We start from the raw sequence: 14,087 nt of genomic DNA, 5'->3' as shown, positions 1-14,087 counted from the left end.
GTGACTCTTTTTCCTACAGAAACCACATACAAGTCAGCTGGATTATATTTTATATAGCATGATGGAAGTTTGGTTCCAGGTTTCAGCTGAGAAAAATCATTCATCATTAACCTAGAAATAGAATTGTTTTCCATTTCGAAACAGAGCTGAGTTTGCAGGACCAAGAATCCAAAGGGTTTTTATAAAAGCATTTGAAGGTGGTTATAGTGTTGTGTTTATCTGTAGAGTTATATTATTGTGTGAAATAGAGGAGAAGCAATTTTGTCTTAATGCATTAAAAAATATCTTCTTCCCTTTTTCTGTTAATTTTAGGCTGTCATTTGATAAGTGTGAATTCAAATAGATTTTCTGTTAAGCAGTTCTTAAGTCTTTTAAGCAGTTTTTTCTATTAAACTTGCTTAGTTATCAGCAATTTCTAAGCAAACTTGAAGTTGCTTATTTAGCATATTGTGGACATTATCAGTATTATCTTATTTCTTTCTGGCATGTTCCAGTGTTATGTAGGAAACATACACATGAGGGATTTCAGTGTTGTTAATTGGGATGTTATTCAGTGCCAACTTTAAAATTCATTAAATATCTTCCCCTTTCATAAGGGAGAAAATAGAAGAAACCTTAACAGTTTCCAGGAAGGTGTTTGTCCTGGAGCAAAAAAATAACCCACTGTTGCTGCAGTGATGTTCTGCAGGAAGTGACACTGAATTTCATCACAGCCCATACAGCTGCAGGCTGGTGTTCTCATGGGCAGCCTTCTAAATGGGACATTTGGATGTGCAGTGTAACTTTCATGTGTGCCCTGCACAATCTCTCTGAGTCCAGGATAATCAGTTCTCTGTTCCTTGCTGGGGCTTGGCTTCATCAGCAGGAGTGGAGCCCTGGCACCCGCAGTGCCCTGGACTCTGCTGCGTGGAGTCAGGAGGGAGGCTCGGAACTGTCAGCTCTGCACCTGCCCCCTCTGCTGCCCAGTGCCCCCCAGCAGGGCCATGGCTGCCTGCCAGGTGTCTTGGAAATCCCTCCAAGAGATAGAAATCTGCATGTTCCCAGCAGCTGTATGTGTGGGCATTCAGACTGACATCATGTGCCTCACCCTACCTAAGGACCCAACTGTCTATGTCATTTAGAGGAAATAGATGCAATTTATTTTTCATATCAATAATGTTATATTGGAGAACATTAGTGGTGCTGTAATATTCCACAGTGGTGAGGAATAAGCTAAAAATTACAGACACATGAAAATTTGAAGGTGATAGGAGAAGATTAACTTAGAGAGGAGCCTAATTATTTTTATGTGATAATTGATAGTGGCCAGTACACTGGTGGGGACCTGGTTTTGTGTCCTGATACTGCAGGAATCAAATGCAAAGGCAGTTTGTACTTCTCATTATTTCTCACATTACTTCTTGAGATACAAAACCATTCTGACACCCAGTGGCACTCATCCAGTCTGGCAGTTAAGTTCTGAAGTGAGATGTTAACAGTGAAGGCAAAAATGTACAGCATTTTCTGAAAATTTCATTTCCTTTCATATATATGAAAACAGAAAAGCTTCTTTTGGGAAGGCAGGAAGGAAGGAAGGAAATGCAGATCACCCAAAGATGATGTATAAGTGTTTCTCTAGACATTGGGCTGTGATAAAGCTCTCAGAATTTACAGACAATCCAAGCCAGTGCATTTAGCATCAGGGCAGGTGGCTCTTTTTACACATGTATAATTAAAATAAATACTGGGGATGAGAAGACTGCAGCCAGTCAATTAACCAGAATGTTGTATAAGTAAACAAAATCATATCTTCATAAAATTTTGCCTGGCACAATAAAAGGAATCTAGAACAATCATGTCTGCAGCAGCACATGATCTCTTCCCATTCCTCCCCACCAGGAAAAGTGTGTTTTAATTGGCTGGTAGCAACCATTACCAACCAGCACATGGAGGTTTATTGCAGAAACTGCAAAGTGTATCTGTGTAATTGCATACTACAGGTGCAAAACCAGCATCGGTGCTAAAGGTGCAGATGCTTGGGTGTTTAGAGGCTTGTTTCATTTTAGAGCATGTTTCATTTTGATGTATATCACACTTACACCCTGTGTTCCACAGAAATGCACATTTTGCTCTCTCATCCACCCTCTGTCCATGTAAACATCTTAAGAAGACACTGAATAGATGTAATTCATCATAAAACTCAGTATTTCTGAGATGAGGTACTAGGGTTTTTTAAAAGTTAAGGAATAGTTGAGATTTATCTGGCTCTTCATATTCATTCCAAACCTCATCACGTATTCTGCTGGGTTTAGGCCTGTGTTCAGTTCAGTGGACTTTCACAAATCAGTGTTAACAGTGCTCTTCTGCTGTAGAGCTGGTGAGATTGAGATTAAGGGTAGAAAAGTGATTTACTGGAGATCATCAGGCCGGTAGTAGATTAGGAAATTAAACAAGCAGGAAAAGGGTTTGGGGTTTTTCGGTTTTGGTTTGTTTGTTTTTTAAACCTGCTGTGTGCTGTCATTTCTGGGAAAACATGCTTAAGAATCCTTAGCTTTCAGGGATTTCTAAGAATCTCAGTTTGAGAGGTCCAAAACCATGCTGGCATTTCTTTTCAAACTGGGAAAGGCAAGTAGAAGAGTGTTGAGGTTGTTATGTTTAACTTCTGAAGAAAAAATATTTGGACACAGTGTAAGCAAGGCTATTCCTAGCATGTCTCTTTACTCAGCTGCATTATTACAGGTGTTTGATCTGTATACTGGACTGTAATCAAGTCACAATGTTAAAAAGTTGTGAAACTAAGCTATGATCAATTTTATGGTCATCGTTTCCCTAGTAACTGAGCACAGGTGAGTGCATTTTATAAAGTCAAATGTTGGCATTATTTACCTAAGCATATTGCATTGTAGCTGTTTTAACTTACTGCAAGTCAGTATATTTTATTCTGTCTTTTTTGAATTTTTTTCCAACTTACAGATCACTAAGGTAATGAATTTATAGGAATATCCATATGTGGAATAATGAAGTGCAAAAATGGAGATACATATATATAGAGATAGATATAAAACAGTGTTTAATTGATACATAAAATGTATCAGATTTTAATATAAAGGCATATTTTAGATATGAAATTGTTCCACTTTATGTGCACAATAGTTCACACAAAATTTGTGTATTTTTTAAAGTACTTAAGAGGTTCAGGTTCTCAAAAGCTTACATTTTGGCATTCCTTAATCTGAGACTTATACCTGGGCTTAATTTCATGTAGCTAGGTAATCCAGATATTTCAGTGGCATAGATTCCAGTATTTGAGGTGTCACAGGAACACCTTGTGGAACATAAAAAGGAAGAGAAGACTGAAAAAGATGAGAGGATCAATTTAAAAATAAATTTTAAATGTAATAAATTTTAAACTTTTATTAAGTTAAAGAAGAGGGTGAAATGGGAATAAATTATCAAACTGAGAAGTACCTTTGATCTGTCAGCTGGTTAGCAGGAAACAGGCCTCAAATAAATGGAGCTCTTTAAACAAAGCCTGTCCTTGAAATGTGTACATAAGAAACTTAGATTTGTTAAGGAGAAACAGCTGATAGTGATTTCTTCTGGGTTTATATTGAGAATCCTCTTTTGCCTTGGTATTACACTGATAAGTAAGCTAAAGTAAAAGTTTGTGGAACAAATCCCTGTATGAATGCTGGGGCTTTAAATGGCACTCAGTGCTATAGAGGTTCTAATGCTCTGTGTCTGTGAGCTATTCATCTTTGGAACACAGTAATGTAGATGTCTGCCATGCTCCATTTGTTTTTGAGGAAATCATCCTGCAGTCATACCTGTTGTACAAAATAGTGAAACAAAGTCTGATCCACTACACTTTGTAGAAGAGAACTCTGCATAAGAAACTGTAGATATTATTGAGCTGGTTTTAGTGCTTCCTTAGTCTTGCCTGGCTCAAGGTCTTTCTAATCACTGTTAATGAAATCTGGAAGTGCTGTTTTGCATATAATTGCCAAACTAATTGGTTTTTGCCAGGCCTATATGATATTTGTATTGATGGCAAATGGTAGTAATTTAAAAATGACTAAGTCCTTGAAAATAGTGTTCTTAAATGTCATTATAACAAGAGGCAAATAAAACCATTCCATATTATTATTGTGGCTTTAAAGGAGTCATGGGTCCTAGAATTTTTGTCACTTCTGTTGTTACTAGCAAAATATTTCCAGAGTATTGGCTGTCAACTTTCTCATTAGACAGTATTAGACAAGTACTGAGTTTTTTTCCTTTTCTGTTTTTTTTTTTTTTTTTGTATCAGTGCAACATTAATAACTATCAAATTTTTTTCATTGCAGGATCTTTGTAATTATACAGCTGTTTGTTATAAATAACAGCTAGCAGCTGATGGAATGATTCTTAACTTTCAAGGGAGACAAAGAAAGTGGCATAAACAATGCATCCTGATATTCATGTGAATTGTTTGTTTGTTTGTTAGGTTAAAAAAACAAAATTCCAGAACATTTGCATTTTCTTAAATCCATTTTAAATTAACAGTTTCTGTATCTGATAAGGTAGCTCTAAGTCTATGACCTCAACTCTTCTCTCCTGCATAGTTTAGTTAAAACATTTAAATGCCTTCCAAAAATTTCCTTATGCAGCTTAATGGAAGAACAGAAGTTGAACTCTCATACGCAGGGAAAGACAAGAAATGACTGCTGATATGGAAGGTTAGAGTGAGCCTGCAGAGTATTTTGCAAATGTCCACGGGGCTCCCAAAGCCCTTGTGAGGAGAGCAGGGTGTGCCATGAGGGAGCTGTGCTGCACAGCCTGTGCCCCAGGCAGGGGTGGGGTTGGGGCTGCTGCGCCTTCAGCTGTGCCCCAGCCTGTTCTCCCAATTGCCAGTTCCCTGTTTGGACATAAACAACTCATTGGGGGGAGAGGGTGGGGGTAAGAAGGAAACAGAGAAAAGCAGATCCATTGTCTTTTTTTTCAGTTGATAGCAAGCACTTCCATGAAATGCTTAGCTAAGCCCTGGTGCTGTAGAAAGGCTTTCCTTTTACTGTTAGTCATAGCCATCCAGTCATATCTGGCTACACCACACGTGAAATGTTGGCCCCATTAAAAAGGAGTGGAAGTTGACTTGTGTCTGGACAACAACTACATGAAAAATGTGTGTGGAAAGTGAACTTTACATGAAGAAAAAATATATTTGCATAACTATATACATAAACATCTATCAAAGAACATATTTATTGAAGAAACTTGTAGAAGCTGCATATGAAAAAACTGAAGGTAGTGGAAAAAATTAACAAACATAACTTTGGAATGAACCTTAATTTTTGCTGTATACTTGGATTATATAGGAATTCCAGCCATTGATTTTGAATCACTGTTGGTAGCATTGATTTAAATGCAATGGACAAAAATTTTAAAGCATGAATAATTTAGTTTCTGTTCCCATCAGAGGATTAAAGTGCCTGTGCTGGATTCTGTGGACAAGTCAGTACACAATAATGAAGTTAAATAATAAATAAAACATAAGTTGCACTTCAGTTACAAAATTCTTGTCTTTATGATGAGAAAAGGATCTTCAGGCTATATTTAAAACTAGACCAGAAGTGGCTTTTTTATCTAAGTAAGAAAATTGCCTGTTTATTTCTGCCAGTTATTGCTGTTCAATGCTGTGGGCTTTAGAGTGTTTTATCTTTCATTAAGAAAGTATAATCCAGAAATATATTGGGAGAGATTACAGAAAGCTGCCCCTGAATGCCAGTTTCCTCTTTGACTGATTGGATATGGTAACAAAACTAGAGACCACTTTAATTGCAGAGTTGCAAGTGACACTGACATCATAATTACTTTTTTCCAGTACTAGTGTAGTTTAATTTAAAAGAGTCAATTCCAAAGATATATCTAAATACTTTTGCATCTTGTTTGTAAGTTAGATGCTTCAAGTTCAAGATTGTCTGTCAAATATTAATGTGTTCTAATGGAAATTGCTCACTCTGGAGACAGCCTTTTGCTTTTAAGGGTTTGGGGTTTTTTAATGCTGAGTTTTTTTAAATCATGCTTGAGCTAAAGTTATAAGAAACAAGTAGGGGTTTGGGGTTTTTTCACTGAAACTGCAAACAACAGCTAAATTACGTAAGTTGAGGCAGTCATATTTTCTAATTTCTGAGCATACGTTTAAACATAGTAATTAAGTGTAACCACTTAATTACACCAAAGTTAATAGTTTTTTTAAGGTCCCCGGTGTTCCATCTTTATCTTACAGCTAGACTCATGTAGAGCTTCAGCTTTCTGTCCAATACTAACTTTGGCCTGATGGATCCACCAGGTTTTGGGATTTAAGATACTTTACTAACAAATTGCAGTCCCTAGACAAGTGTTCTGTATCTAGTGAGATACTGAAAGTGAGAGATTCTACCTGAAATTAAGCAAGCAGCCAAGGTATTGTGAAGAACATGCAAAATTACAATGATACTTTCAATTTACTCTGCCCAGATGTCTGTGTGCCTTTGGGTAGGGATTAATGGAATGGATAAATGCAGCAAGCATTGGAGTTTACCCCATCAGCTGAAGCACTGGTATAAGTGATTGATACATGCAGCACTACAGCTGCATGTAAGGCAGATGGTCTGTGGGCTGCAATGCACATCAATTCACTGAGTTTTATTGCTGATGTGTAACACTTGTTGGATTGAGTCAGTCTAGCCTGTTGTCTTAAACAAAACAATTCCTTTTGTTTAATCGATTGTGTTGGAGACTTCCTTAAAAGGAACATAACTGAAATGGAATCTAAACATGTGTTCTATAAAACTGCTATATTAAAAGAAAGGCATTTCTGATTAGTAATGTTTTTATTGCATTGCATATTATTACACCCATCTGATCTGTAACTTAAGAGTAGTGCAAATATATTTGGAGTGTTAAAAAAAAACCCACAAAACCAAAACACCCAGCACCTGTGTTGATGCAGTGGAACCCACTAGAATGGCATGGTTATCTGCATGGCTATAGCTGGAGCAAGAGTCGACTGGTCAGAGATTTGCTGGCACCCGTGTAGCACACATGCTGTGTCTGTGTCTGTGGTTTTATATTGTGGAAAGGGGGAGAATGCTGCCTGTAGTGCTGCTTTATTTCTGTGTTCTGAAACAAGTGTTAAGGAAACTTTTGTGATTATTCATTACTTCAACTCCATCATTCTGACAGAAAACTAGTTATCAATGATCCTGGTTATGATGATCTTAAAAAATTAAGCGACTAAAACAAAAGGTAGAAAGAAACAGAATAAAAAAACCCAACCCTTATGTTGTGGTGGTTATGTTAAGAGTCTTATTCATAGTGCTTAAATACCTGTAACTGGCAAAAAGACAACTTATTTTCCAAAGCTTACTCTGGAAAGAGAGTAGTGCTTGCCTGTTCCATCATTCTCTGTATACTTCTGTTCCTATTCAAATTCCAAGCAGGTCAAACAACATAAAGAACTTTAAAAAATGTGTTTGGATCCGTAGCTTCTGCCACAACCAGTGGCTTTTACTTTTTCAAGCTTCTAACACTGAAAAAAAAATTAGGAAGACTGGCAATGCTTATGTTTTTCTAGGAGGAGCTTATTGTTTGTCTTCTGAGAATTAACATATGGCTTTTCTTTATGAGTACATAAGTGCTTCCCATGATATTGGAGCAATTTATGTGCACCCAAAGTCTCAACAATTTATGTATAATTTAAAGTGGCCAATTCTGAGGAGCAGAAAGGAACCTGACTCTTATGTGGTTGTGTTTTTACCCCTGTTTTCAGGTGTCTGTTTTAAAGAGCTGTAACTGACTGGTAACACTGTGGTGGCTTTGAAAATTTTTAACGTTTTTAAGGGAATCACAAAATTCATCTCAAACAGAAAGTTGAGAAAGCTTTCCCTGAGATCCAGTAGCAGGGGGAAGGATGATACTGGACAATTGGTTTGGGTTTTTAGGAAGAATATTCATACCCCTGGATAGGAAATGCCAATTAATGCTTTAAATTACATAAACATTTTCTCTTTTCTGGATGTATTCAGCTGTCTTCGTTAAGGTAGATCTAAGAACAAGTTGCACACGCTACCGTATTAATTAATGAAACTTATTCCTAAAAGTAATTGAGGTTTGACTCCTGGTTATACTTGCCAAATGTCTCTGTAAGGCACCTGATTCATAGAAAGCTTGGGTCTTGAGCTGAAGCACTGAAACTATGTAAACATTTTGTGGTAGCCAGATGTCCTTTAATAGCTTGATAATAATTGATTATTCTTCACATGAATTTCACCTCAGTGGGGTTTTTTTCGTGTACATGTAACATATGTGGAATAGCCAGCAAATACAAATTTTATCAATCAGATAGAGTTTGACATTTTAAACACTTTTTAAACGTTACAAATGCCTGTTTACCATATGGTGTAAGTGGGTGTGCAGGAAACGACACTCTCATCAAGTCTGATATGCTACTTTTCCATGGTATGAGCATGAACATTTCCTTTTAGTAGCTCTTGCTGACAGCAAGCCTTTGAAAAATGGGTGTAAATGGTAATTTTGGACTGTAACATTTACATTGTGTACTTCTGTAGTTGGTTATTTTAAAATCAATTAATCCTTTAGCTTTTCTTATTTTTATTTGACTTCATTCATAAAAGTTTGTTCCAGATTAATGCTGCAACATGTGAAAAGGGCAACAGAAAAGCAAAATTTGTATTTTCTTTCCACTGGTCCACTAGCCAGTTCTTATTATTGTGGTCCCAAATATCCTATTTGCTGTTTATATTCTACTTCTGTAGAAGATGCTGCAGACTTTCAAGGGAGTTCTACAATCTTTGAACTGAAATCCTGTGTGTCATTAAATTGAATTAGTCATCACAGTTTCTTGAGAGATAAGATCATTGTAATTTTCTGTGACTTGAAGATACTGATCCCAAATGCTGTTCTGGCTTGTTTGCATACAATTAAGGTTTAATTCAGTTAAGCAGTCCCTCAATACTCTCTTGGGCAGTACCTCAAATATACATTGGAGCAGTGTTACTTAGAGCATGTAACTTACCACTCCATGCAAACCAGCAGCTTCTGCTTGCTCCTTTCCCAGACAAAAGCTTCTGCTTCTGCTGCAGCAGCCACCTGAAACTAGAAAAGTACTAGATGGTAACTGCTTTTCAAATGACAAGTTAAAGCATCATTTAAAGGTCAAAAGGGCACAGTTTTCCAAGAGAAAAGTGTTTGTACATAGATTTATAAATATTTAACGTTGCCCCATCAAGATGCAACTTTTAACTAATTGCTACAAACTTGTATGTGCCTCTCTGAAGTGACTTGTTGATTTAGTCTCTTGCTTATCAGATAACCAGTAGCTTAATTAATTTTAAAACAAAGTTTAGGTAAGAAAAAATAATTGATCCATGTCTAAAACTTTTTTTAACTTCCATTTCTCAATATTTAATACCTGGCAACTTCTCTGAAAATAGCAATACCTTTTTCAAACAGGGTCTGACGTTTACGACATGCATGAAACTGTGTACTATCACCAAATGCAGTTCAAAAAAAAAAAAAAAAAAGGCATGTGAGCTTCATTGTAATAAACCTTTTGGTTTTAGAGTAATCCTTATAACTGCACAAGCTTTCTGCTGTTTTTGAAAAATAATGTCCTTGTTAATATCCTCTTAAGCCCATGGCAGGACTAAGAAAATTCAAGTAAAAATGTATGTAAATCTTCATCATGGCCAGGAGAGTAGTTAGTTTACAGGGCTACAGCTACCTCGAACCAGCACTCAGGAAGTCATGACTGTTTCTGCCACCAGTGTTTTTCATATACAACCTGCATCATTCTGAGAAGGGTGACTTGAAGACAAGCAGAAATGCATGTGCTGTCCTCCTCCCGCCATCTCCAGCCTAACTCGGGAGCGGTCCCTGTGATGCTCTATCAGCGCTGCTGTGTCCCCGCTGATAACGCCGCGTCCCCGTGCACACGCAGCCTCCTGCCGGCCTGCCCTGGCCAGGGCCGCTCTGATTCACCAGCCCGGGCAGCGACCCCAGCGCCTCCCCCAGGACAGAAACAGCTCAGTCCCATTGCAAACCCAGCGGCCTCAGGCCAAAATCGCAAACTCCGCTCTGAATACTTCTCTTCTATATATTTATAGCAGAGTTTATGCAGAAGTCATTTCTTTCCGCACCTTGCCCTGACTTTCAGCACCTCTGAAAATCCTTCTCACCAAGTGTCAGAGTTTGAGAGCTGAACTGTTCAGCTAATGTACATACTGAAATGCAATCCACAAAGAAATGGGAAGTAATTTTAACACATTAAAAGTTAAATATTTTTTCATTCATTTTTTTGGTAAATTTATTTTTTTATTAAGGGTTTCTTATTTACTATGTCTTGTAAGGTCCTTTCTTTGCGTTTTATCACTCTTTTTGCTTAATTTAAAAGAATCTTCTCTCATATGCACTTTTTTTAAGTGGAGGTGTGGTCTTAATACCAGTGACTGCAGGGAGATTGATCTCAGTTGATACTCACTTGAAGACTTCCTGAGCTGGGAAGTTTTCAGGAAGCTGCAGATTGTCTTGAATGTCTTATTAAAAGTTGCACAAATGTGTTCTAAAATAATTCATTTGTGTATGGTGTCAATGGCACTGCTTATTTACAGTATTTGAGACAAAGTAACTGTTGCTGGGATAGGAGTTTTTGTTAAGTGATCTTGTCAGTAATCTTTGGTGTTACAGTTTCTTAACATTCAGCATAAGCTTTAATACTTGATTTTGTTCATTAAAGATTTTAATATTTGGGCTTAGGAAGTAGATTCAGCTATTATTACCTTTGCAATATTTGGCAATAGAATTAGGAGAAAAAGGAAGGACTTCAGGATAAAAATATATTCAGATAAATTAAAGGGTAAATAGGAACAAACAGTTCAGTATTTCAGCTCATCTGCATATAGATACTATATATGTAGGTGATCTGCATAGTGGTAGCTCCTTCCAAACTGAGGAATTTTATATCCCTTTTATATTTTAGTCATATGAAGAAGTATATAACTTTCACTGTGTGACTGTTTATGAGCTTTTGGGTAAAGAAATAAATAATGACTGAGATCCTTCCTTTTATATGTCTAATTGTACATTCTGCACTTTGTTTATTTTGACATCTGTGTATATTATATAACCTCTATGTACAATTAATTAACAAACTCTCATTTTTTCCAATTAGATTTTTTATTTACTACATACTAATAAATCATATTTTGGTGCAGCTCATATTGTATATCATACATACAGTCTAATATATAGTGTAATTAATCAAATGTGACATTATAAACTGCTTTTCTTCAATACAGTTTGAACTCACAAGCTTTGCTTTCTAACATCTGCCACTCAAAAGTTGCTTTACTGTATGAAATATGTTTGGGTTTTTTCCAGATTGTCAGAAACAACTCCACTTTTCAAGAATACTCAGACAAGCCCAATGTACACACAGTTCCTGACCACATTACTGGAAGAACTGCATTTCAAAAATGAAGATCTGGAAAGTTTAACAAGAATATTTAGAATGGACTGACAACTTGAATGGTCAGTCAACTTCAAGATACTTTGTGTGTCTTAAAACCAAGCTGGTTAACCACAGGTTTAATGTTCAGCATTTTGTAAGTATGTACAGTAACTACAGATTGTATCAGCTGGAGCAGAAAATGTGTGAAGCACATTTTAAAGTAAAGAAATATGTTTGGTATGGAAATGAGTGTCATCATTTTGTCACTTACAATAAAATGTAAATAATTTCCAGTAAATGCCAGCTGCTTACTTGTCACACTTATCTTTTGATAATGTATGGTTGGTTTACTGCAATTTTGAGGAATTTTTACTACCACAGTTTATTAAAAAAAAAAATTCTGTGTGGCTACAATGGCTAAGACTCAGCAGGTTTTTTTTATTATTACAATGGAATTGTTATGTTCCATTTTGTGATATGAAATTAAGAGCTGCGTATTTTTTGCATGATGTTGAGATTACATTCTCCATTCCAGGTAGGCCAAAAAATTTAAGAGCAAATACCTTATGTTGATCATACTGAACTGATTTAATGAATATAGATTATGATATCATTACTGATCTCACTCCTTTGTTCCCCACTGAATAACATGATCATCTTAGCATCTCCTGCTACCTGAAATAGTTGCACAGAGAACAAAAGAACACCTTCAGTTGTTTGAACTTTTTAAAATGAAAAATGAAATTTAGTATGAATTGTAGTACTTGCATTTCTGCTTTTTCATTTCCTTCCTATGGGTAAGAATTTTGCAGTCTTGCGAAGAAGCTGACTAACCACAGTTGTTCAAGGTATGAAGACAAGTTAAAATATGGATCATCTAAAAAGTGCTTAAAAGCAGTAGAAAGGAATTTGGATTGGTTTGGTCTTTCTTGGTTTGGGAACTTTCAGTCAAATTTTGTCTACAGGCATCAGGGAAAGAGGGGGGAAAGCATGTGAGCCTCCGATGGTAAGAGCAGTGCTGCTGACATTTTTCCAGTTGCCCTCGTGCATGGAGCAGGAACCTTTAGGAATGATGACTACAGTACACAAATATGTCTGATCCATAGCCTGTTTGTCTTGCTACTTCTAAGAAAAGGGGTGATCTTTGAACTTGTGTAAAAGTTCTTTTTAAACAGACTCTAGTTGTTACTAATTTGGATTTCCTAAATATATTTTAATAACTAAAAATGTTTTGCTTTCAGTAGTCATTTCATTTCAGAGAGTTATTTAGGCTGAGTATGTTTGGAATAGCTTCTGTCACTAAGTGATTATAAATGGCACTTTAAAACTATCCACTAATATTCTTAATGATTCCATGTTTTATTGCATAGTTCTCAGTTCATAGGAGACTGTATTTTGAGAGACTTGAGAAGAAAGTTGTAACTGATAGTGCTTAGTCTGCTGCAAATGCCAGCTCTAGGTAAGGCTGACACAAGCCCTACCAGGGCTGCTACAGATTCACTCCATTGAAAAAACCAAAGTTTATTCCTTTGGTTTGCTTCTGTAATTGGACACCAGAAAGGAACTCGAGACTTAAGTAGTTCACTGCTGTGTAGTTCCTTCATGATAATCAGAGTAAATATGTGTAGATTTCCCCCAACACACAGAAACTCATGCAGCTTTGCCATGGAAGCTTCGCTGAGCAGTAGACTTTATGTAGGCAATGTTTGACTTTTCCAAATTTACATTGTAATGGGAAGTTACTTTCAGTGTAAGTTGTAAAAGCAACAATTTAGAATTAGGATAACCCTGAATGCAGAGTTACAGCTATGCATTTTTTTATGTAGTAGGGAGGAAAATACCCATTGCAATCAGAGTGTCTGATTCAAAATTTATAAGAATTACTGGATAGATGGTACATTGGTTTTGTACCATGATGGAAAAGTTTACTTGATACATATGGAGAGAAGGGTCAAGACCTCACCAAAAGATAAACTTCTACAGAAGACTGAGTAACAGGTATGATACTCTGAGCAGAACTTAAACCTTGAATTTATATCTGTTCACTTCTGATTTTGGAAGTTGACTGAATTTCTATTTTTAGCTAGTAGATTCTGAGCAAGCCATTATTCTGTTCCAAGCATGTTTACCTTGGGGCACAGATTACCTCATAACAGTTCTGCCATACAGAGTACACCTAGAAGGCATTGCAAGTGTGCATCATACCAGGAATATGACTGTGTTTTATCAGGTTTGATGGCTCTCATTTGGAAAGTTTTTACACTTCCTGTCAGTTTAGTGGTGTGATTTTTTTTGTAGTTATTTTTAGGCTTGGTCTTCAGCCCCTACTGTGTAGGAAATGTATAATCTTGTAATAAGAATGAATAGGTTGCAGGCTCAAAGACCTCTCTATCAGGGTTCACTATAACTGCTTTTACTGTCTGCCTCAGCAGCTCAAAAAAGTCAGCTTTCAGGAGTTTTGCATCTCTTCTTTCACTGCTGTGTACTATGCTGGGAACACCCTGAAGGGATATTCTTCACTTCCTTGTAATGATTTCATCTCCATTAGATGTGACACACATGTAAATAAAGGCAGAAAGTGTACATATGTACCCAATACTTTTGAATAGGAGAGAGGCTATAG

The 14,087-nt window shown here is 36.6% G+C and overlaps 1 protein-coding gene across 2 annotated transcripts in view; it reads left to right on the top strand.

Annotated features, from left to right (window-relative positions):
- Positions 1-12,655, top strand: part of RPAP2 (RNA polymerase II associated protein 2) — a 33,630-nt gene extending 20,975 nt beyond the window's left edge. For both annotated transcript variants that reach the window (XM_058029884.1, XM_058029883.1), the window contains one exon: positions 11,395-12,655. In XM_058029884.1, coding sequence (XP_057885867.1) covers positions 11,395-11,533 — 139 coding nt within the window. In that variant the 3' untranslated portion in view covers positions 11,534-12,655. The remainder of the gene's footprint in view (positions 1-11,394) is intronic.
- Positions 12,656-14,087: the final 1,432 nt, after the last annotated feature.

The sequence above is a fragment of the Melospiza georgiana genome, chromosome 9 (assembly GCF_028018845.1).
Source record: "Melospiza georgiana isolate bMelGeo1 chromosome 9, bMelGeo1.pri, whole genome shotgun sequence".
NCBI lineage: Eukaryota > Metazoa > Chordata > Aves > Passeriformes > Passerellidae > Melospiza > Melospiza georgiana.
The sequence above is the reverse complement of the archived record's forward strand: the minus strand, read 5'-3'. Positions and strand labels throughout refer to the sequence as shown.